The 24,889-nt window shown below is 47.6% G+C and overlaps 1 protein-coding gene across 5 annotated transcripts in view; it reads left to right on the top strand.

Annotated features, from left to right (window-relative positions):
* Nucleotides 1-24,889, top strand: part of RC3H1 (ring finger and CCCH-type domains 1) — a 69,283-nt gene that overhangs the window by 27,794 nt on the left and 16,600 nt on the right. For 4 of the 5 annotated variants that reach the window (XM_069737815.1, XM_069737816.1, XM_069737813.1 and 1 more), the window contains exons 2-7: nt 10,797-11,189; nt 17,443-17,563; nt 21,765-22,004; nt 22,094-22,269; nt 22,806-23,006; nt 23,217-23,349. In XM_069737815.1, coding sequence (XP_069593916.1) covers nt 10,959-11,189; nt 17,443-17,563; nt 21,765-22,004; nt 22,094-22,269; nt 22,806-23,006; nt 23,217-23,349 — 1,102 coding nt within the window. In that variant the 5' untranslated portion in view covers nt 10,797-10,958. The remainder of the gene's footprint in view (nt 1-10,796; nt 11,190-17,442; nt 17,564-21,764; nt 22,005-22,093; nt 22,270-22,805; nt 23,007-23,216; nt 23,350-24,889) is intronic. The other variant, XM_069737814.1, reaches the window with a different exon arrangement.

Genomic DNA, 24,889 nt, shown 5'->3' with positions numbered 1-24,889 from the left:
TGAGGGCAGAATGTGCGCTGCCACAAGGAGACTGCTCAATAAAGTTTTATCGAAAAGCACAAGCTCTTGTTCACACACAGTTTTTGCCAAGAAAAAATCCCGCAGCATTTTCCAGTACCAGCAAAGTGCGTGAGATCGGTGACCCCCCGTGCACACACTGCTTTTTGTTTCCTTGCAGATTTGAGCCAGCAAAGTGTTTTTGTCGACTCTTGCAGCATTTTTTGTGTAGAGTTTTTCACTTGCCGGTATTCAAATAAATGTGGAAAAAAACGAAAGTAGATATGCACCAAAAATGAACTTATTACATGCAGCTTTTTTCCTGCCAAAAAATCTGCTGCAAAATACTCACCTAAGACTATGTTCACATTTTGCTTTTTTTTTTTTGCAGCAAAAAAAATGCTGCAAAAATGCAATGTGTGAACATACCGTAGCTTAAACCCTAAAATGAGCATGCTCAGATAGCATCATCACTAGTATGCACCCTAAAGGTACCGTCACACTGGACGATATCGCTAGCGATCCGTGACGTTGCAGCGTCCTGGCTAGCGATATCGTCCAGTGTGACAGGCAGCAGCGATCAGGATCCTGCTGTGATGTCGTTGGTCGGTGCAGAAAGTCCAGAACTTTATTTCGTCGCTGGACTCCCTGCAGACATCGCTGAATCGGCGTGTCTGACACCGATTCAGCGATGTCTTCACTGGTAACCAGGGTAAACATCGGGTTACTAAGCGCAGGGCCGCGCTTAGTAACCCGATGTTTACCCTGGTTACCAGCGTAAAAGTAAAAAAAAAAAAAACACTACATACTTACCTTCCGCTGTCTGTCCCTCGCTGTGCTTCTCTGCACTGTGAGCGCCGGCCAGCCGGAAAGCAGAGCGGTGACGTCACCGCTCTGCTTTCCGGCTGCTGTGCTCAGTCAGTGCAGGAAAGCACAGCGCCGAGGACAAACAGCGGAAGGTAAGTATGTAGTGTTTTTTTTTTTTTTTTTTTTACTTTTAGGATGGTAACCAGGGTAAACATCGGGTTACTAAGCGCGGCCCTGCGCTTAGTAACCCGATGTTTACCCTGGTTACCGGCATCGTTGGTCGCTGGAGAGCTGTCTGTGTGACAGCTCTCCAGCGACCAAACAGCGACGCTGCAGCAATCGACATCGTTGTCGGTATCGCTGCAGCGTCGCTGAGTGTGAAGGTACCTTAAGAACAACCCCTGCCCATCTGCCCTGGAATCATATGGATGCCCTTCTGGGACCCCCGCCTGCTCTCCCTGGGCTCACATTGTCCCCTTTAGCTAAACAATAATATGGCACGAGTGATCCTTTAAAGGGATTGCCCAGGATTTACAAGGCTGAATAGTCTGCAGTTACTCTACATGGCTACAGACTGATGAATCCTGACCATGTGCAATATTCACACGGTCACAATTCCCCTGTACTGGCAGCGCGGGGGGTCGGCCATGGGACCGTGTGTATGCATTTTGGTTATGGTTACGTGTCGACTAGATCGTCATTGTAGCTAGAACTGTGTGAGAAGCAGCTGAGACTCTAGTCGGCACTTGCGCTTTTTTTTTTTCCTTTTTTTTTTTTTTTTATGAACTCTGCACCGTGTCAGTTCTCATTTTTGCAGCATTTTTTACCCATTGAAAGTAATGAAAAATTGCCAAAAAAAAGTCTGAAAAAAACCCTCAAAAGCATAGCATTTCTGCTGCATTTTTGAAGCTTTTTTGACTAATTAGAAAAATCAGCAATAACAAATATCTGCGTTTTTATTGCCAAGTGCAAAACTCAAACATGTGAACAAAGCCTTAAACCTTACATAAAAACTGCTGATAATGGGGATATTAGTAGTAATAATAACAGGGTAATGCTCGCCTTACCAACTCCCCTCCTCTCCCATTCTGGTTCTTGCTGAACCCCCCCCCCCCTGCTTGTCTCCTAGTCCATCTTGGGTGGACATGTGACCGCTGCAGCCAATCCCTAGTTACAGTATATGCATGTTCCCCTTGGTCCCTGTACATCCTGCTGCAGTGGACAGGAGCCGGTAATTGGCCATCGTGGAGGCATGTATAGAGACCGGCGGGCGACCCTGGGCTCGTCTTATTACATTATCCGGACTTATTACATCACGGATGTCTGTGCTAATTGCATAAGCCCCGAGCGTGTGATTCCTGCACTCCCGGGTGAATGGCGGGGACTTCGCCGGCTTCCAGAATCGCAGGACATTGCTATCCACATAGGGGGGGCCGTCTTTATATGATCCGCACTGATACCGTGGGGAGCGAGTAGTTCTGCGCTCTTCATGGGTCCCTACAGATGACAGTCCGTGGGTGTGGGCCGCAAATTCCACACTGGATTTATACAAGTTGATGCATCATGTCCTCCGCATGTGACTCTCCGCCACTTGCCCACCTCAGGCTATTTCTCACATATCTTCCTTGTGTAGTCGTCCAAGAGTTTTAATAAAAGAAACTATTTCCTGAAAATGTAATAAAATAGTTCAGGCGCTGCACAGTTACTTTAAAGGGGTTGTCCACTACTTTTTAAATTTTTTTTTTTTTAAAAAAGAATAACTTTCCTAACCCCCATCCACTGTTTCTCTTGTTCCCGGCCAGGTCTCCCAGTTTCCTTTCTGATGAATAACATGAAGTTACCACTGCAGCCACCGATTAGCTGCAGTGGTCACGTGTCATCCGCACGGGAACTTAAGCAACACTTGACCACTGCAAGCAATCAGTGGTTACTGATTGTCTACAGCGGTCACTTGACCTCCAGAAGAGTAAGCAGGGGGTCCTTGAGAGGGCACTACTGAGGAACTTTGAGGGTCCGGTAGGGTTTTTTTTTCTTTCTTAAAGACCGCCAATTTATTGTATGTTAGGACGCCCTCCCCTGGATAGACGCGTTTCCCCCAGTTGTAGTCTAAAATAATATATATATATATATTATTTATTTTTTTTTAATGTATTTATTGTTTACATCCAGAACCAAATTGACTTCCTATTTCAGCACGCTCCTTTTTCGAGGGATTGTCAGGATTTAAAAAAAACCATGTCCGCTTTTAGGCAGAAATAGATCCTCTCCTGTCCACGGGTCGTATCTGGGATCTGCGTCCATTGTCCGACACAAGTTGATTTTTGATCATAAGTCGCGCACAACTTCAGTGTAGGTCGTATAAAGCTGATTTTCCATTCAGCCAAATCTGTGACCTGCAGCCAAAATAATCAAATAGTCTTGGATTTTTTTTTTAGCCAGACATGTTACGGTTGCGGGTCACAATGCAAAACCATGGACAATTGGAAGAGGCAATAACACAGTAACCTTCGTGCGACACAACACTTGTCACGTAAGGCCGGTGCTAGTGATACCTGTCAGCGATTTGGGTTTCACAACAATTTTAGTATTGGGTCTCCATTGACACTCAGTTGTGAAGTCGCAAAGTGACACCGCCATCTTCATATCTTGCATGTTGTCGCGTGGCCCTGGCATTTTTTGATATCAGCCTGAGCTGCAGTTTCAGACACAGCCTGTTTACTGGTGTGACACTTTAAATTAAAAAAAAAAAGTGTCCAGTTTTTCCTCATCTTTTATTCCCGCGTTGCTCCCGAGTATTCCTTTTTTTGTATTTTTCAAATCTGCCATACGGTTCCAGAGATATTTGCCTTTTTTATCTGGTGCTGATTTTAATAGTCTTTGCCAAGGGGGCATGGCTCACAGTGTAATCCTAAATACACGCCCCTGAGGATCCTGTGAGTCCCTTTAGTAAAGATTCTAGATATAAAACATCCCATATCTCCGGACCTGTATGTCAGATTTAGGAAAAAATAAAAAGCAATACTCAGGGGAGCGGTGGGAATAAAATAAGGGAAAAAACTGCCCACTCTTGACCTGGTGACAGGTCCTCTGGAAAGATGGCAGTCATGGCCACAGGAATTCCAGAAGATTCTGATTTGAGAACCCCCGTCTAGCATTCTTCTGTCCGGTTAATAGCTGGTGATATCTGCTTGGGCCGTGTGTTTCGTTCCTTCCTTCCGGCTTCTATATTTGTCTCTGCCCCGTGTGCCCGGTGTCACAGGCGCGCTATTCTTAACCGTTTGTAAGGCGACCTTTATCGCCCACGGGGGTCACAAGATAGAAGTGTCTTTTCTGTCTGCTGTGAGCTTCCTTCTATGAGTCACTCCAATAACATGACCCCTTTTCATTTTTTTTTTTTTTTTTTGTAATTTTTTTTTCTGTCATATCTTCCTCCTTTTTGATGATTCATTTCACCGCCCGGTGTGAACCGCCAGGGATTGAGGGGTTAATGAGGCAGGGTGAGGCGTGCCGCCTCCTTTTAAAGTATCATGAAACCAGAGCAATTGGACCTGTGCACTAAATGTGTGTAACTCCTGAGTCACCCGGCTGAGTGAGCTCGGCAATTTGTCAGACGGGTCGGTCGCCGCTCACATGTCTGTGTGGTTATGGAGAAGGGGTGTCCCTTCATCTGTGGAGGAGACGACGTCTTGTAAGTTTTATTTGGCGTTATATTAATACGACTGGATTACCGTGACGTAATGACTTGTGAGTCATCATCCGTCATAGGTCTCCATGCACTCGGCTTCTGGATGACCTGTAGGGGCCAATACTTCTATCTCTGTAAAGTTTCACTCCGACTCTACCAAAATGGGGTTCATGTAAGCCTCGTTATAGATTCCTGTAATCGTATAACCACGAAGACGAGGATCTGCTGTGTGAACAGGAGCCATAATGTCGATGTGCGACTACTGCCTCCATTTACCGTCAGGACAGACGGAGAAACCCGGCACGGCCATGTCTGTCTGTCCCATAGACCGAGTGCTGGTCCCGCCACTGCTCCGTTTGCACAGGGGACTCGGGGACCCTCCATTCTTGTGGATAGTTAATAAGGTACTATAGACCGTTTCTAACCTTTGTGAGCAGAATTCTTTTGCATTGCCCTTAAGAGTCCATGCTAGCTGGATCACTTTATGGCGGAGCAGCATTTTAGCTGGATCTCTTTAGGGCGGATCGGCATTTTAGCTGGATCTCTTTAGGGCGGATCGGCATTTTAGCTGGATCTCTTTAGGGCGGATCGGCATTTTAGCTGGATCTCTTTAGGGCGGATCGGCATTTTAGCTGGATCTCTTTAGGGCGGATCGGCATTTTAGCTGGATCTCTTTAGGGCGGATCGGCATTTTAGCTGGATCGCTTTAGGGCGGATCAGCTTTTTTTCCTAGTTGGAACTGAAATTAAAGGGGGTTCCCACCAGGGCTGTGGAGTCGGTAAGCCACAGTTGCGACTCTGACTCCTGGATTTTATCAGGTTCCGACTCCGACTCCTTCATAAATGGCCAATTCGTAACAATAAATTTACTGTTGTAAAATATTAACATCGTGCTTATTCAGTTTCTCACCATCATATAAGTAATCAGACCACTTGGTAATACTGTTATTCCTCATGTACTCAGTTAACTGATGCAAAGTTTGTTGAAAGGATAATACTTCTTACAGTCTTCCTCTTCTGAGTAGCAGCTGTGAGATGCTTGGAAGACCCACACCTAGTAAACATCTAGTCTAGAGGAGGGGCTCTACTACTAAAGGTACCGTCACATTAAGGCTAGGTTCACATTGCGTTAATGGGACCGCGCTAACGAACAGCGTTGCACGGCGAAATTAACGCCGTGCAACGCATCCGTTAGCGCACCCATTGGCAGCAATGGGAACGCGCATCGCTAGCGCGTGCCATTTTCGGCACGCGCTAGCGATGTGCCGGTGTTTTGTGACGCGCCTCGGACGCTGCGATGCCGATCGCTGCAGCGTCGCTGTGTGGTCGCTGGAGAGCTGTCACACAGACAGCTCTCCAGCGACCAACGATGCCGAAGTCCCCGGGTAACCAGGGTAAACATCGGGTTACTAAGCGCAGGGCCGCGCTTAGTAACCCGATGTTTACCCTGGTTACCAGTGTAAATGTAAAAAAAAAAAAACACTACATACTTACATTCCGGTGTCTGTCCCCCAGCGTTCTGCTTCCCTGCACTGTATAAGCGCCAGCCGTAAAGCAGAGCGGTAACGTCACCGCTGTGCTCTGCTTTACGGCCGGCCGGCGCTCAGTCAGTGCAGGGAAGCAGAACGCCAAGGGACGCGACAGACACCGGAATGTAAGTATGTAGTGTTTTTTTTTTTTTTTTTTACATTTACACTGGTAACCAGGGTAAATATTGGGTTACTAAGTGCGGCCCTGCGCTTAGTAACCCGATGTTGACCCTGGTTACCAGTGAACACATCGCTGGATCGGCGTCACACACGCCGATTCAGCGATGTCTGCGGGAGATCCAGCGACGAAATAAAGTTCTAGACTTTCTGCACCGACCAATGATGTCACAGCAGGATCCTGATCGCTGGTCGCTGTCACACTGAAAGATATCGCTAGCCAGGAGGCTGCAACGTCACGGATCGCTAGCGATATCGTTCAGTGTGACGGTACCTTAAGAGTTTACAACACATTTTCACTTTCAGTTTCATACATTGTAAGTAGGGGGGTTGGGGCAGCGTGAGGTTAACCAAGTATAAGATTAGATAAGGGCAGTGGAGAACAGTGACACACAAGAAGTAAAGGTACCTTCACACTGAGCGACGCTGCAGCGATACCGACAACGATGTCGATCACTGCAGCGTCACTGTTTGGTCGCTGGAGAGCTGTCACACAGACAGCTCTCCAGCGACCAACGATCCCGAGGTCCCCGGTAACCAGGGTAAACATCGGGTTACTAAGCGCAGGGCCGCGCTTAGTAACCCGATGTTTACCCTGGTTATCAGCGTAAACTTTAAAAAAACAAACACTACATACTTACCTTCAGCTGTCTGTCCTCCGGCGCTCTGCTTTCCTCTGCACTGTCAGCGCCGGTCAGCCGGAAAGCAGAGCGGTGACGTCACCGCTGTGCTTTCCGGCTGGCTGGCGCTGACACAGGATGCAGGAGGAGTGCAGAGAAGCAGAGCGCTGGGGACAGACAGCTGAAGGTAGGTATGTAGTGTTTGTTTTTTTAACGTTTACGCTGGTAACCAGGGTAAACATCGGGTTACTAAGCGCGGCCCTGCGCTTAGTAACCCGATGTTTACCCTGGTTACCAGTGAAGATATCGCCGATCCAGCGATGTCAGCGGGAAGTCCAGCGACGAAATAAAGTGCTGGACTTTCCTCAGCGACCAACGATCACCCAGCAGGGGCCTGATCGTTGGTCGCTGTCACACACAACGATTTCCTTAACGATATCGTTGCTACGTCACAAAAAGCAACGATATCGTTAACGATATCGTTATGTGTGACGGTACCTTTAGAAATGTCTCTATCTCCAGCAGAACTGCTTATCACTGTTGTTCATAGTTTGATAGAACATATATATTTGAGTAACATTTATAAAATTCATATGAAAGTTCAATTATGAAATATTAATACATTTTTTAAAATGCTGGAGTCGGTACATTTCTACCGACTCCAACCAAAACTAACTCCGACTCCGACTCCACAGCCCTGGTTCCCACAACTGAACAACATCTTACTAATCGGCCCAGGGTGCTGCACAAGTTTAAAAAAAAAATCCATACTCACCTCCCAGAGCAGCGCTTGTGTCCCCCACTGAACTCCTGGCATAAAAGATGCTACATGATCGGCTGTAGTCGTCCGTCCGGGTGGACAGAATTGTGAAGGCTGCAGCCGATCAGTGGCTGCACATCTATCATTTTATGTCCGCAGACCAGTGGAGGGCACAGGGCTGAGAGCCGAGCAGCGGCACCAGTCTCTATGGTGGTCTTTCAGATAATACCAGGGATATGCATGTAGTCATAGCTGATATCCTTCCCCCCCCCCCCCCCCCTCCAAAACAGTAGAGGGTCACAATCCCCCCAACTGTAGTGTGCACTATTACCATCGGAAACCTCCTGGTGAGACGATCCCTGTCCATGTTGGAGGTGGGGTTGTTGGATAAGAATTCTTTAATGCTGGATTTTCACGTTGCCCCTGAATCCATGGCCATGTATGTTTGTACAGTGGGGGAAATAAGTATTTGATCCCTCTGGCAAACAAGAATTAATACTTGGTGGCAAAACCCTTGTTGGCAAGCACAGCAGTCAGTATTTTTCTGTGGTTGATGATGAGGTTTGCGCACTTGTCAGGAGGAATTTTGGTCCACTCCTCTTTGCAGATCAATAGTGATGAGCGAATGTACTCGTTGCTTGGGTTTTCCTGAGCATGCTTGGGTGACCTCCGAGTATTTGTTAGTGTCCGGAGATTAAGTTTACATCGCGACAGCTGGATGATTTACAGCTACTTGCCAGGCTGAGTACATGTGAGGATTCCCTAGCAACCAGGCAACCCCCACATGTACTCAGGCTGCCTAATAGCTGTAATTCATTCAGCTGCGGCGATGAAAACAAAATCTCCGAACACTTACAAATACTCGGAGACCACCTGAGCGTGCTCAGGAAAACCCGAGCAACGAGTATATTCGCTCATCACTACAGATCATCTCTAAATCATTAAAATTTTGAGGCTGTCGCTTGGCAACTCGGAGCTTCAACTCCCTCCATAAGTTTTCTATGGAATTAAGGTCTGTAGGCTGGCTAGGCCACTCCGTGACCTTAATGTGCTTCTTTTTGAGCCACTCCTTTGCTTCCTTGACTGTATGTTTTGGGTCATTGTCTTGCTGGAAGACCCAGCCACGACCCATTTTTAGGCTGTCTGCACACGGTCAGGATTTTTCGCATTTTTTTCCGCGATAAAACCGCGAAAAAAACGCATACATTAAGCATCCTATTATTAGAATGCATTCCGCAATTTTTGTGCACGTGTTGCATTGTTTTCCGTGGCGGAATCTCATTCCGGAAAAAAACGCAGCATGTTCATTCTTTGTGCGGAATCGCGGGGATTCCACACACATAGGAATGCATTGATCCGCTTACTTTCCACATGTGGCTATGCACACCATGCGGGAAGTAAGCGGATCATGTGCAGTTGGTACCCAGGTTGGAGGAGAGGAGACTCCTTCAGGCCCTGGGAACCATATACCTGTAAAAAAATAAATAAAAAAATAAAGAATTAAAATAAAAATTCATGATATTCTCACCTTCCGGCATCCCTCGCAGCGTTCCCGCTCCTCGCGATGCTTCCGTTCCCAGGGATGCTTTGCAGCAATGACCTGTGATGACATAGCGGTCTCGCGAGACCTCACGTCATTTGGGGTCATTGCCGCGAGGCATTATTGGGAGCGGAAGCTGCGGGGGCCGCCGGAAGGTGAGAATATCACAATTTTTTTTTTTTTATTTCTATTATTTTTAACATTAGATCTTTTACTTTTGATGCTACATAGGCAGCATCAATAGTAAAAAGTTGGTCACACTTGTCACACACTGTTTGGCAAGTGTGACCAACCTATCAATCAGTTTTCCAAGCGATGCTACAGATCGCTTGGAAAACGCTAGCATTCTGCAAGCTAATTACGCTTGTAAAACGCTAGTGTTTAGTGGGAAAACGCATGCCAATTCTGCATGCGTTTTATCCGTGGCACAGTTGCGGAATTGCCGCGGATATTCCGCTGCAATTCCGGACGTGTGCACGTAGCCTTAATGTCCTGGCGGAGGGAAGGAGGTTGTCACTCAGGATTTTACGGTACATGGCTCAATCCATTCTCCCATTGATGCGGTGAAGTAGTCATGTGCTCTTAGCAGAGAAACACCCCCAAAACATAATGTTTCCACCTCCATGCTTGACAGTGGGGACGGTGTTCTTTGAGTCATAGGCAGCATTTCTCTTCCTCCCAACACGGTGAGTTGTTAATTCCAAACAGCTCAATTTTTGTCTCATCTGACCACAGCACCTTCTCCCAATCACTCACACAATCATCCAGGTATTCATTTGCAAACTTCAGACGGGCCGGCACATGTGCCTTCTTGTGCAGGGGGACCTTGCAGGCACTGCAGGATTTTGAACCTTTAACAGCGTAATGTTACCAATGGTTTTCTTGGCGATTGTGGTCCCAGCTGACTTGAGATCATTAACAAGTCCCCCCCCTGTAGTTTTAGGCTGATCTGTCACCTTCCTTATTATCAAGGAAACCCCACGAGGTGAGATTTTGCATGGTGCCCCAGATCTATGTCGACTGACAGTCATTTTGTATTTCTTCCATTTTCTTACCATTGCACCAACAGTTGTCTCCTTCTCACCCAGCGTCTTATTTATGGTTTTGTAGCCCATTCCAGCTTTGTGCAGGTCTATGATCTTGTCCCTGACATCCTTATAGAGATCTTTGGTCTTGCCCATGTTGTAGAGGTTAGAGTCTGACTGATTGAGTTTGTGGACAGGAGTCTTTTATAAGGTAACGAGCTGATTAGGAGCGTCTAACTGGTCTGTAGGAGCCAGAACTCTTAATGGTTGGTAGGGGATCAAATACTTATTTCTCACTGCAAAATGCAATTAAATGTATATAATTTATACAGTGTGATTTTCTGTGATATCCCCCACTGTATGTATTCTAGTGCCCATGCCCATTGTATGGGGAAGCCACAGAATGAAAATGGCCCAATACTGACTATTCGGGCACATTATGGATGCCATCATAGGGGTCAGCCTTACTCCGAGAGATGTTGCCCATCTATGCATGACATGATTGGGAATTACCATGGCCACTTCAAGGGAAATGAATGGCCAGATGTGATGAACCATGGTGGCACCAATGTAATATTTTATGGTGCTCATATTGTCCAGCGCCATGTTGCTTTCCATGAGTTAACCTCCTTTTTTTTCTCTTTTTCTCCCCTCTAGGTCACATACTCCACTATGTGCTGACTGTCTGTATTTACAGAAGATATATAAGAAAGACAAACTTTATTTTGGAAAGGTTTTTTGATTCCAGTGGAATCTGTGCTTAGCTCCCTTGCCCCCTTTTTTTTGCTTTTGCAAGCTCCTATTTTAAAGTGGGACAACATGCCTGTACAAGCTCCACAATGGACCGACTTCCTGTCTTGCCCCATTTGCACGCAGACCTTCGACGAAACCATCCGGAAACCCATCAGCCTGGGCTGCGGGCACACAGTTTGCAAGATGTGCCTGAACAAGCTTCACCGCAAGGCTTGTCCGTTCGACCAGACCACCATAAACACAGACATTGAGTTGCTGCCTGTCAACTCTGCCTTGCTGCAGCTGGTAGGAGCTCAGGTGAGTGATGCCCTTGTGGCTTTTTGCTCTGACCACAGCGATGTCCTCCTCCTGTATAGCTACGTGCTATCCGCAGGCTTTTCTTTATTCGTTTCTTAAAGGGGTTGCCTGATCTCATTAACCCCTTTCTGACCTCGGACCGGATAGTACGTCCGAGGTCAGATCCCCCTCTTTGATGCAGGGCTCCGGCAGTGAAGCCCGCATCAAAGCCAGGACATGTCAGCTGTTTTGAACACCTGACATGTGCCCGTAATAGCGGCGGGTGGAATCGCGATTCACCCGCCGCTATTAACTAGTTAAATGTCGCTGTCAAACGCTGACAGCAGCACTTAACCGGCGCTTCCGGCCAGGCGGCCAGAAATGAGCGCATTGCCGACCCGCGTCACATGATCGGGGGTCAGCGGTGCTTCTGTATAGTAACCATAGAGGTCCTTGAGACCTCTATGGTTACTGATTCCGGCTAGCTGTGAGCGCCCCCCTGTGGTCGGCGCTCATAGCACACCTGCATTTCTGCTGCATAGCAGCGATTTAATGATCGCTGCTATGTAGCAGAGGCGATCGAGTTGTGCCAGCTTCTAGCCTCCTATTGAAGCATGGCAAAAGTAAAAAAAAATGTGAAAAAAATAAGAAAGTTTAAATCACCCCCCTTTCGTCCAATTCAAAATAAATCAATAAAAAAAAAAAATCAAACCTACACAGATTTGGTATCGCCGCGTTCAGAATCACCTAGTCTATCAATAAAAAAAAAAAAGCATTAACCTGATCGCTAAACAGCGTAGCGAGAAAAAAAATCGAAACGCCAGAATTACGTTTTTTTGGTCGCCGCTACATTGCATTAAAATGCAGTAACGAGCGATCAAAAGAACGTGTCTGCACCGAAATGGTATCATTAAAACCGCCAGCTCGGCACGCAAAAAATAAGCCCTTGACCGACCCCAGATCATGAAAAATGGAGACGCTACGGGTATCAGAAAATGGCTCAATTTTATTTATTTTATTTTTTTTAGCAAAGTTTGGAATTTTTTTTCACCACTTAGATAAAAAATAACCTAGTCATGTTAGGTGAACTCGTAATGACCTGGAGAATCATAATGGCAGGTCAATTTTAGCATTTATTGAACCTAGCAAAAAAGCCAAACAAAAAACAAGTGTGGGATTGCATTTTTTTTTTTTGCAACTTCACCGCACTTGGAATTTTTTTCCTGTTTTTTAGTACACGACATGCTAAAACCAATGATGTCGTTCAAAAGTACAACTTGTTTCGCAAAAAATAAGCCCTCTCATGGCCATATTGATGGAAAAATAAAAAAGTTACGGCTCTGGGAAGGAGGGGAGAGAAAAACGAATATGGAAAAACTGAAAAATCCCAAGGTCATGAAGGGGTTAAATATATAAAATTACAAAGCGCTTGTAAAACCATGCAACTTTGCAAACCAACCACCTCTGCAGTCTATCGGCGATTGCCGGGTTCCTGGGTAAGGAGCGTGCTCTTGTAAGGTCCGTGCTTTAGATCTTGCAAGTGCTGCACTAAAATTGGCAGATCCGGCCAACTTCATTGTCCTCCTTTGATGCTGCATGGTAAAATCTGCCTCTGCTTGCGGCATAGGAGAGTGCACACTCCGCATCTACAGTGCTACCATGCCGCCTGTCCAAACTGTCAGTCTTCAGGAACGCAATGCCCCCTGGCTAGTAGGAAGTCGGGAGGCAGGGGAGTACTGTGCTCCTGAAGAAAGAAGGGGGAAAGAATGTGTGTGTGTGTGTTGTTTTCTCCCCTCAGAAAACTAGGGTGCGTCTTATAGTCCAAATGTAGCCGGGGGACCCCCAAATCCTCTCAGCCCAGGGCACGCAGGATTGCCCCACTCCTGCCGCCAGCTTCAATCCCCAGCCCCCAAACTAAATTCACGCTATAAGACTGACCCTAATTTTTTTCATAAAAAAATTATTTTTTTCTATTTTCCACATCTAAATTTGGGGTGCGTCTTATAGTCTGAAAAAAAAGAAACATTTTGGGGATGGAGGAAGAAATCTGTGTTTTGGTGGCTACAGAGTAGAGACAGAAGCGGTTTATAGTGTGATTCTGCCATCGTGTGACTCCATTCTGTCTTTTTTCTCTTCCTTACCCCCAGGAAGCCGCCATACATATTCAATGAGCTGCCGAAATCTGCACGTTTGGCTGACTCTTATCTAATATGTATATGGGGGTATTAAGGGGGAGATTTATCATGAGACGTTTTTGAAGTCCTTTTTTTCTTGCGGATTCAGTGCCATTCTCCACTTATTCCTCTCTCGCCCCCTGCACCGGAGTAGAATTAGGACGTAAAATAAAAAACACAATTCCTAAACCTGTCTTAGAGGGGTCGGTATTCCTTGGCCACTGGGTGGAAGCCATGTGTACGCCTCCTACCTGATGACGACATCCGCGCCTCTTTTTATGACTAGCCGGACTGGCGCGATGTCATTGTTGCAACGTGACGCACAGATGTCGTTGCTCCAGGCTGGCTAAGAAAAAGGGGAGCAGGTAGGATCCAATTTGCAGGGATCCTGTCCATTGGTCATGTCTGGGTCATGGAAATCGAGTCGCTCATCTCTACTAACCGTGGCTGCTTTACCACTCGCGTATCAGACGTGGCAAGACTGGTTTTTAGAAGAGCAAAAAGTTGCACATTTTTGTGCCAAAATTTGTGACTTTTTAAATAAAACTGGCTTCTAGGCCTTGGTATATTGCCCCCTCCTATATCTCAAGGAACTGGCGAATGTTAGTGGTTATGTCCTAAAGATGATCAGGGCTGATCCAAGATGGTATCTGGTTAGTTATTAACCCTAAAGCGGCTGCATTCAATTGAATGACCATCTATGACATGCATTAAGAGATCCCACAGATCAGGATTCTGTCTCTGGTGGCTCATGGAGTGGTGGTCCTAAGTGGTGGACCCCATGTCCTAATGCAATACTTGGTTTGCACACCACAGCATCATCCGGAAGTTCGATAGTGTGGAAACTTGAGATTTTCTTCACTATCCAAGTTGATCTGTTCTTGGGTAATATCGGCATTTCCTAAATGAATTGTTGACGGACGGCTTAAAATATGCGGACGATTGTGCAGGTAGTAAGACGAGAACTAATGGGCTGTTCTGTACCGGAGCACGTCTGACATTTAATAAATGAACATTTGAAGTTGAGTGTTTCGGAAAATGAATCTGATGTTAGTAAAAGTCATGCATCGTTTTAATACACGAGTGCATCCATTTCTTTTCAAGAGCTCTGCTTGCAGTCATTGGAGGGCGGCCTTCACCTTTTCCATAACAAGAACCGTATCTGGGAGTCGACTGTGAATCTTTCCCTTTAATGACTGCAAGCAGAGATATTGTACACTTTCAATGTTGGGAATAACTCACTCATCCATTACATAGGTGATAACTTGCTGATCAATGGGGATCCGACCATTGGGGACCCGCACCAGTCTTAAGAAAGGGGCTCTTAAATGCACGGTCACTATGGAGGGGTGGCGGCGCTCGCCACCGCTTCATTATTTTGTCCTGTGGTTAGGTGATGACATATAATGCACTACTTTTATATTGACAGCCTATCATAATGAGATGTCATGAATGGAAGATTGGTGGGGGTCCGGCACCTGGTACCCCACACGATCAGCTGTTATCATGTCTGTCGGCGGCCGGATGTACAGAGCTGCCGCCGCCAACAAGGCACAATACAGCTGATCACGTGTGGTGCCAGGTATCGGATTGATCTTACATTGACAACACTCCTCAATATTGAATTTGCAACACCAAGAAAGAAAAGTTGTGGAATTATGGAAGTCACAGAATGGACAGACAGGTTAGTGATATGCAAAAACGAAAAATATATATTGAAAATATCTCAAATTATTCCATATCAACTACGAGTGCCACGTGCTGGCATCACCGCCCTTAACAGGCTCGGCTGCCATCATTGAGGTTATTAATGGTCGTCTGAAGAATGTTTTGCCGCACTGAATGCACATGGGCAAATCATCAAGATCCGCTGCTGGCAGCTCCCTTTGCAATCGCCGAAGAATGACGTTCCAGAGATTCTCGATGGGAGGCAAGTCTGGAGATGCTGCAGGCCATGGTGTCACGTTAAGGCTGCTCACAGTAGTACAAGCAATCGTACTTTGTGCCACTCGTACAGCATAATCCCAAGAGAAGGACCTGTGCCCACGTGGTCTCCACATGGAGAAATGGAGATCTGTCCTCTTAAACGATGACTGCCACTTTTGTCTTGGTTCCAATGATGGCTGGCGATCGGTCTGGAGACCATGAAGAGGCCTTCACGAGGGAACACCAGTCCTAGTCCTGGTGTTATTGTGTGAGGTGGCATAATGTACAGCAGCCTACATTCGATGTACACGAACAGCTCAGCGTTAAATCAGTTTGATCATGATGTGGCCATTTTTCAACATGACAGCACCAGTCCGCATGTTGCTGGTGCAATTGTGAGCCACCTGCATGACCTAAATGTGCTGCCATGGCCTGAATCATCGCCATCAAGCATATGTGGGACAACTTTGGGTAACCGTTACAAAGGAGCTGCCAGCAGCGGATCTTGATGATTTGCCTAAGTGCATTCAGCGCAGCAGAAAATTCCTCAGATGACCATTAATAACCTCAGCAATGGCTGTATGTGCAGGAATCTCTGCACCTGATGCTCATACTCCATACTGAATAAATCGAGATGTTTTGAATATTTTGCTTCAATCCATCGTGTGATTTCTGTAATTTCATGACTTTTTCCTTGTTGGTGTTGCAGCTTTAGTATTGAAGATTGTAGTTCACCAGTAAAAAAAAAAAAAAAAAGTAGTGGACAACCCCTTTAAGAAGTTGTTACTCTTGATCTATTAGAAGTTTGCAGGTTTTGTATGACACAGTGATCATGCTTCATTTGGTAAAGTTGTAATATCCCTTTAAGTGATTTGTAATAAATTCTGTTTTTTTTTTATCAGAGGTAGTAAATCTTTTCCGCAGGACCGGAGTGCCCTCTGTGAAACGTGGCATTGTCAGCGCTCTCGGCCGCTGCGTGCGGTGCCAGGCGTCTCGGATAATTTTTGTTGCGCTCCTTCCCTCCTCCCGGGAGTTTTCCTCTTGTCTATTCAGCATCCTGCTTTGCCGCTGTGCCAAACCGTAGGAGACGGGGACGATCCCCGACATTGTTTCTGGTGGAATCGTCCTTGAAACTGCTTGTGAAGTTTCATTTTGTCCCCTGCCGTCATCCGCAGCTCAGGGAGGAGGGTGTGTGAGGACGGCGCAGTGTATCCCGCGCCGCGGTGCAGGATGCCACCGCATTGAACCCGCTGCCGCTTTGCTACCATGCTGCGTCCTGACCAATGCCACGGGCCGGTCCTAGAAATGGGCAGTGGCCGGTAGCTTGTTATATTCAGGGTGGAAAGGACTGATAGTTTAGTTAAGCCCGAACTACACCCGGAAAGTCCAGTTCTTCTTCGGAAAAGCCGCCATTAATATTTAAAGGGACAGTGTTCTTTTTTTTTTTTTAACAGCAATTAAAGGGCTTGGTTTATGGTACCGTTATTAACATCATGGAGGGGGGCGCATTTTAATTGCCGCCATGTAATGGTAAATTTCCCTACTTGCCTCCACTTTGTCGTGTCTTCTCTTGGATTGCAGTGACTACCAGGCAGCCCACCTTACAGACAGTATATGCCTTAAAAGTCTCCTCTAAATTTTACCATGGCCCTGTGAGTAGTTCGTCATTGAGGCCCGCGCACAAAAGTAAATGGTTCCTCACGGCGCTGGGAATTCTGTCGACTGGCCATACTGCACCACAAGGAACGTCCAATCACGACGCCTTTCTCCATGGGGAGTGTATGATGGGCCAATCAGGTGTGCCAGGGGCGGGGAGAGGGCATCTGGCTGAGCCAATGAGGAGACGGAGGTGTGTCTCAGACTACCACAACCTCCTGCAGACACTGTATATAAGGTGTAGTCACAGATATAGGGATGGTCTGTGATGATAAAAAGGACGTACTCGCCCCAGCTCTGCTTTTTTTTCTTCTTTGGGTTGTTATTGCATTTTACAGCTTAGTTGTATTCATATGCATATGATGAGCTGCCATACCAAGCGCGGCCTGTAGATATATGTGGCAGTGTTTCTAGAAAAAAATCTTAATATAAATCCTATTTCGACTCTTGGTAAACCCCTGTATCTGATGGTCACCGTGCCCCCACTCCTGTCCTTTACACGTGTGCTTGTCCCGCAGGTCCCTGAGCAGCAGCCGGTCACTCTGTTTAGTGGGGCGGAAGATACCAAGCACTATGAGGAGGCCCGAAAGTGTGTGGAGGAGCTGGCTCTGTACCTGAAGCCCCTGAGCACGGCCAGAGGTAAGAGAAGACGCCCAAAGTAATGTAGTCGTGCCCCCTGCCGGAGGCACGGAGATAGATGGCCGCCTGTTCTAGAGGTGATAACTGCTGCCGTCTAAACACTGGGACCCCCACTGATCACGAGAATGGGGGTCCCTAAAGTCCCCCGTGTGAGTGAAACATTATTCTCCATTGCTCCATTTATTTCTATAAGAGCAGTAATATGCATGAGAGACCACCGCCCCAGTCACACCTACGGGATTGTGGCAGTGAGCATGGCTGACCACTGCGTCATTCACTGTACATCAGGGGTGTCAAACTGCATTCCTCGAGGGCTGCAGCCAGGTCACGTTTTCAGGATTTCCTTGTACTGCACAGGTGATAATTTAATCACCTACACACATAATGATTGCAGCACCTTGTGCAATGCTAATGAAATCTTGAAAACACGCATGGTTTGCGGCCCTCGAGAAATGCAGTTTGACACCGCTGCCGTACATGGATGCAGTGATAGAAGTGAATAGAGCAGGGGGGTCACATATTATCACTACTGCTCACATAGCCCTATGGAAGTGAATAGAGCGGTGGATTACACATGCCGCTACCAATCACATAGCCCTATAGAGGTGAGTGGAGCGGGGTTCACACATGCTCACTACCAATCACATACCCCTATAGAGGTGAGTGGAACAGGGAGGGGTCACACATCACACATGCTCACTACTAATCACATAGTCCTATAGAGGTGAGTGGAGCGGGGGTGTCACACATGCTCACTACCAATCACATATTCCTATAGAGATGAGTGGAGCCGGGGGGGGGGGGTCACACATGCTCACTACCAATCACATAGTCCTATAGAGGTGAGTGGAGCGGGGGTCACACATGCTCACTACTAATCACATAGTCCTATAGAGGTGAGTGGAGCGGGGGTCACACATGCTCACTACTAATCACATAGTCCTATAGAGGTGAGTAGAGCGGGGGTCACACATGCTCACTACCAATCACATAGCCCTTTAGAGGTGAGTGGAGCTGGGGGGATCACACATGCTCACTACCAATCACATGGGGGGTCACACTTGCCCACTACCAATCACATAGCCCTATAGAGGTGAATGGAGCGGGGGGTCACATATGCCCACTACCAATCACATAGCCCTATAGAGGTGAGTGGAGCGGGGGGATCACACATGCTCACTACCAATCACATGGGGGGGGGTCACACATGCCCACTACCAATCACATAGCCCTATAGAGGTGAATGGAGCGGGGGGGTCACACATGCTCACTACCAATCACATGGGGGGGGTCACACATGCCCACTACCAATCACATAGCCCTATAGAGGTGAGTGGAGCGGGGGGTCACACATCACACACGCTCACTATTGCTCCATGCACACCAGGGACTTTGGTCCTTGGCAATCATACAGTTCTAGGCACATGTGAAAGCTGCCAATGTTTTACGAGGTTCTTGAAAAGTTGATTAGTTTCACAAGATAACATTGCAGTTGTAGGAGCCTGATGAGGGGCGCGGGGGGCGTCACTCCTGGCCCCTGAAACATTTCTCCATCTCTTGTATTAGTGAATGTAGTGCTATACTGGTGTAAGCAATGCTTAGTCCTGACATCTGGCGTCACCGGACCCCGTTCTCGCTGTGCCATGGTGCGTTATGCAGAGTATGGGGTTGTGGCCCCGTACACTTCATGGAGACACAGTGTAGGAAGCCGAGAGCCGCCCGGCAGCCCCCTTACACTAGATAGTGACTGTCGGGAGGGAGTGTGATATTTACATGATTTCTGTGGTGGAAAAGGGGAAGAAATCTTCACACTTCCCCATAATCTGCGGAGACGTGACCATTACATAACTATTGTACGGAAATAGAAAGCGGACTCGTTCTTGTGAGAACTTTCACATTTAGCTCAAAGGGGTTGTTTTTCCCATCTTATATATTGATGATATTTCTTGAGGTTGATTTATCCCTTTACGATCAGTCGGGTCCCCAATAATCTGACCTTTTTTATAAATTGATTATGTATAAATGACGTACCGTCACTCTGACCCCCTTTAATATACTTAGACATAACGATGTTCGGAATAGCTTTTTTCTATACCACTTGTTACTTGTGAATGTTTTGCATATGAGCCGGCCATATTAAATGCTTCTATAAGCCGAGCTGGGGCTGCGTATTCTCCAACTAAACTGTGCACAGTGGATCAGGGGCTGACGAAAAACCGGCGCTCTTTATTTCCATGGTAAATTGTCACTTTTGTGCAGGTCGGGCCGTTACTTTCTGATCCTGAAACAGGTGGCTGGGACTGCAGGAAAATGCTGAGCGCTGTGCTAGGCAGTCCCATGGAAAATGAATGAAACGGTGCATCCATCCGGAGAGAATATCTCAAAGCCCATTCTCTGGACCTGTGAGACTCCCAATATTTAGACCCCCACTGTCCAGAATGTTACCTCCTATCCTATGGCTAGTTGATGACTTTCAATGATGGGAATGTTATATTCCCAACCTTTTTAACATCTGGGCACTCCTACCAAATCATTTTTATACAAACGACCAAAACCATATACTCTGCCAGAATTTAAAAAAAATATACAGTGGCATGTAAAATATATATTACACTTTAAAAATTTCAAAAAGGAAAAGTTTGTGTGCTCAGGTAACTTTGGCCAAGGTTGCAGGTCTTAATTAGCCTGCTGGAGTTATGGCTAGTTTACTGTCATCGTAATTAAAGGCCAGGTGGAGGCTCACAAAGCAGGAGACGGCTATAAGAAGATAACAAAGCATTTTCAAGTTGCCCTTTCCTCAGTTCGAAATGTAATTAAGAAATGCCAGTTAACAAAAACAGTGGAGGTCAAGATAAGGTTTGGAAGACCAAGCAACATTTCAGTGAGAGCTGCTCATAGGATTGCTAGAGAGGAAAATTAGAACCCCCACTTGACTGCAAAAGACCTTCACAAAGATTTAGAAGGCTCTGGAGTTGTGGTTCATTGTTCTACCATTCAGAGACATCTGTACAAACATGGCCCTCATGGAAGAGTCATCAGAAGAAAACCTCTCCTGCATCCTCACCATAAAATTCAGGGACAGAAGTAAGCAAAAGAACATGTAAACAAACCTGATGGATTTTGGAATCAAGTCCTGTGGACTAGTGAGGTTAAGATAGAACTCTGTGGCCAGAATGATCATAGGTAATGTGTGGAGAAAAAAGGGCAGAGAATTTCAGGAAAAGAACATCCCGTGAACCATTAAGCATGGGAGGTGGATCAATCATGCTTTTGGGTTGTGTGGCAGCCAATGGTACGTGGGACATTTCACGAGTAGAGGGAAGAATGGATTCAATGAAATTTCAACAAATTCTGATGTAAACATAACATCTGTAAAAAAGCTGAATTCATTAAAAAGAGAATGGCTTCTACAGATGGATAATGAACCTAATCACACTTCAAAATCCACAATAGACGACCTCAAAAGGCGCAAGCTGAAGGTTTTACAATGGCCCTCACTGTCCCCTGATCTGAACATCATTGAAAATCTGGGGCTGGGCCTCAAAGTGCATGCAAGAGGAACACCCAGGAATCTCACAGAACTCGAAGAATTTTCCAAGGAAGAATGGATGAAAATCCCTCAAACAAGAATTACAAGCTGTGTTACTTGCAAAAGGGCGTGCTACTAGGTACTAACCATGCAGGAGGCTCAAACTTTTGCATTGGACCATTTTCCTTTTTGTAATATTTCAGGGGTGCCCAAGCATTTACATGCCACTGTACACTGTGCCAAAGAAAAAATAAAATAAAAATTCTGTGCCCTCTGTATACATGATGAAATACACTCTGCCCCTTAGAATAAAACAGAAACTGACTCATTGGCCACTATGCAGCCCACTATTTTGCCTCCTCCTTAAGGGGGCGCTGCTTTACTCCATTGTGCCAACTTGGCGGATGTGGAATAAATTGGCGGCACTACTCTCCATCCTCCATTTCTAACCGCAATGCGGCGGCATCTCCATAATGTTTCACTGGTCTGGTACCCAGCAGAGAAATATGGCGGCCTTTAAGATGAGTATCCATCCTTGCAACATGTAGTATATCGGAATAGGAAAGAGGCTGAAAGAAGGGGGTCCCAGACTGTGTCCAAATGATTTAAGTCAACCGCCCCCCTTTTTAAAGTAATTTATAAACACTAATTGTTGTAACTTTTCCTTCCCAGGTGTCGGTCTAAACAGCACCACACAAAGTGTGCTAAGCCGCCCCATGCAGCGAAAGCTGGTGACGCTTGTTCATTGCCAACTGGTGGAAGAAGAAGGACGGATCCGAGCAATGAGAGCGGCGCGATCGCTGGGAGAGAGAACGGTGACCGAGCTGATCCTACAACACCAGAACCCGCAGCAGCTCTCCTCCAACCTGTGGGCGGCTGTCCGTGCCCGCGGCTGCCAGTTCCTGGGACCAGGTATCGTTTTGCTTTTATGCGGCGTAGGATTTATTGCGTACCCACGGCTGTAATGACAATGTGACCGTAAGTCATCTTCTCCATTTCAGCCATGCAGGAAGAAGCCTTGAAGCTTGTCCTCCTGGCTCTGGAAGACGGATCTGCGCTCTCACGGAAGGTCCTTGTTTTGTTTGTGGTGCAAAGACTGGAACCGCGCTTTCCTCAAGCCTCGAAAACTAGCATTGGGCATGTTGTCCAGCTGTTGTATAGAGCCTCTTGCTTTAAGGTAAAAAAAAAAAAAAGTGATTTTATTACTTGTTTGGCCGTCCCTGTGTGATGCACAGTAATAGTAACCACTGCGGAGAACACCCTTTAATTATCCAAACATAGCCCCCTAATCTAATTACATGACAGGGAGATATATGGCTAGATGTGGCTTCCTTCCGCGACAAAAGATTTTTGCTGGGGAGGTGGAAAGCAGGAACCAAAACATTCAGATGATCGCATCTCTGCCATTGATAAATTCAAGGGACGGACCTTTTATTGGGACTGTTTTATTGGTGCTGTTTGGGGATGTTTTATTCCAGAGAAATCCACGTTTTCTTCATACGTAAATGAGCTTTTAAGATCTATATAGGCCGGACATAGATCTCCCCGTGAATCTGCCTCCAGAGCTTATTGTATATAAAAAAGGGGGCATAACCCGTGTGGGACTTGGTAATGACTGGCAGTCTGCAAGGCTGCGATAATTGGCATGTACTTTTTAAAAAAAAAAAAAAAAAAATTTTCTTGTACAATTGAAGACATCACCTTTAATTTCAGGTCACAAAGCGTGATGAGGATTCCTCCTTGATGCAGCTGAAGGAGGAGTTTCGCACTTACGAGGCGCTGCGCAGAGAGCACGATTCTCAGATTGTGCAGATAGCAATGGAGGCCGGCCTGCGCATCGCCCCCGATCAGTGGTCCTCTCTTCTGTACGGGGATCAGTCTCATAAATCCCATATGCAGTCCATTATTGACAAGGTAACCGCTTCATTTCTGCTCTTTTCTTTTAAAATCAACTTGTCCAAAATGTATTTATTTTTGTACATTTTTAGTTTGTTGTCGACTTTCACCTCTTTGCCTTGAATCTTCTGATCGGGTTCGATAACTCATGAATAACTAACTTTGCATTTTATAGTTTTAGACTAACTTAGATACCAGTTAATTTATTACAAGAAAGTTTTTGTTAAGTTGCAGACCCCGGCCTCGTTTGCTCAGAGTGTCCAGGAACTGACCATTGCTCTGCAGAGGACTGGAGACCCCGCTAATCTCAACAGATTACGACCGCACCTAGAGCTGCTGGCGAATATAGATCCAAGTCCCGGTGAGTTACCAGCATCTTATGTATTAACATTGGGAGGTGGGGATTGTCTGGCATGTCCCCTACAATGCAGCCCACGAGTATTGCTTATTTGTGGAAACTGTGAGTGCAAAAAGACACAACGGTGACCATAAACTTTAACGGGAACTTGTCAGCAGGTTTTTAGACACCAAAGTATCATCAAAACAGTAAAGTGCCTGTAATGATAATTACTTCCATACCTTAATATTACAAATCCATATCTCCTTCATCTGCGAACGTGCTCGAGACAGCAGCTCTCTGGCCTCTTTCTCCTCTCGGTGCCGGCCTCTGTCTCCTCTCGGTGCCGGCCTCTGTCTCCTCTCGGTGCCGGCCTCTGTCTCCTCTCGGTGCCGGCCCCTTTCTCCTCTCGGTGCCGGCCCCTTTCTCCTCTCGGTGCCGGCCCCTTTCTCCTCTCGGTGCCGGCCCCTTTCTCCTCTCGGTGCCGGCCCCTTTCTCCTCTCGGTGCCGGCCCCTTTCTCCTCTCGGTGCCGGCCCCTTTCTCCTCTCGGTGCCGGCCCCTTTCTCCTCTCGGTGCCGGCCCCTTTCTCCTCTCGGTGCCGGCCCCTTTCTCCTCTCGGTGCCGGCCCCTTTCTCCTCTCGGTGCCGGCCCCTTTCTCCTCTCGGTGCCGGCCCCTTTCTCCTCTCGGTGCCGGCCCCTGTCTCCTCTCGGTGCCGGCCCCTGTCTCCTCTCGGTGCCGGCCCCTGTCTCCTCTCGGTGCCGGCCCCTGTCTCCTCTCGGTGCCGGCCCCTGTCTCCTCTCGGTGCCGGCCCCTGTCTCCTCTCGGTGCCGGCCCCTGTCTCCTCTCGGTGCCGGCCCCTGTCTCCTCTCGGTGCCGGCCCCTGTCTCCTCTCGGTGCCGGCCCCTGTCTCCTCTCGGTGCCGGCCCCTGTCTCCTCTCGGTGCCGGCCCCTGTCTCCTCTCGGTGCCGGCCCCTGTCTCCTCTCGGTGCCGGCCCCTGTCTCCTCTCGGTGCCGGCCCCTGTCTCCTCTCGGTGCCGGCCCCTGTCTCCTCTCGGTGCCGGCCCCTGTCTCCTCTCGGTGCCGGCCCCTGTCTCCTCTCGGTGCCGGCCCCTGTCTCCTCTCGGTGCCGGCCCCTGTCTCCTCTCGGTGCCGGCCCCTGTCTCCTCTCGGTGCCGGCCCCTGTCTCCTCTCGGTGCCGGCCCCTGTCTCCTCTCGGTGCCGGCCCCTGTCTCCTCTCGGTGCCGGCCCCTGTCTCCTCTCGGTGCCGGCCCCTGTCTCCTCTCGGTGCCGGCCCCTGTCTCCTCTCGGTGCCGGCCCCTGTCTCCTCTCGGTGCCGGCCCCTGTCTCCTCTCGGTGCCGGCCCCTGTCTCCTCTCGGTGCCGGCCCCTGTCTCCTCTCGGTGCCGGCCCCTGTCTCCTCTCGGTGCCGGCCCCTGTCTCCTCTCGGTGCCGGCCCCTGTCTCCTCTCGGTGCCGGCCCCTTTCTCCTCTCGGTGCCGGCCCCTTTCTCCTCTCGGTGCCGGCCCCTTTCTCCTCTCGGTGCCGGCCCCTTTCTCCTCTCGGT

Source organism: Ranitomeya imitator, chromosome 8, assembly GCF_032444005.1.
Source record: "Ranitomeya imitator isolate aRanImi1 chromosome 8, aRanImi1.pri, whole genome shotgun sequence".
Taxonomy (NCBI): Eukaryota; Metazoa; Chordata; class Amphibia; order Anura; family Dendrobatidae; genus Ranitomeya; species Ranitomeya imitator.
Note: the sequence above shows the minus strand (reverse complement) of the source record. Positions and strands in the feature narration are given on the sequence as shown.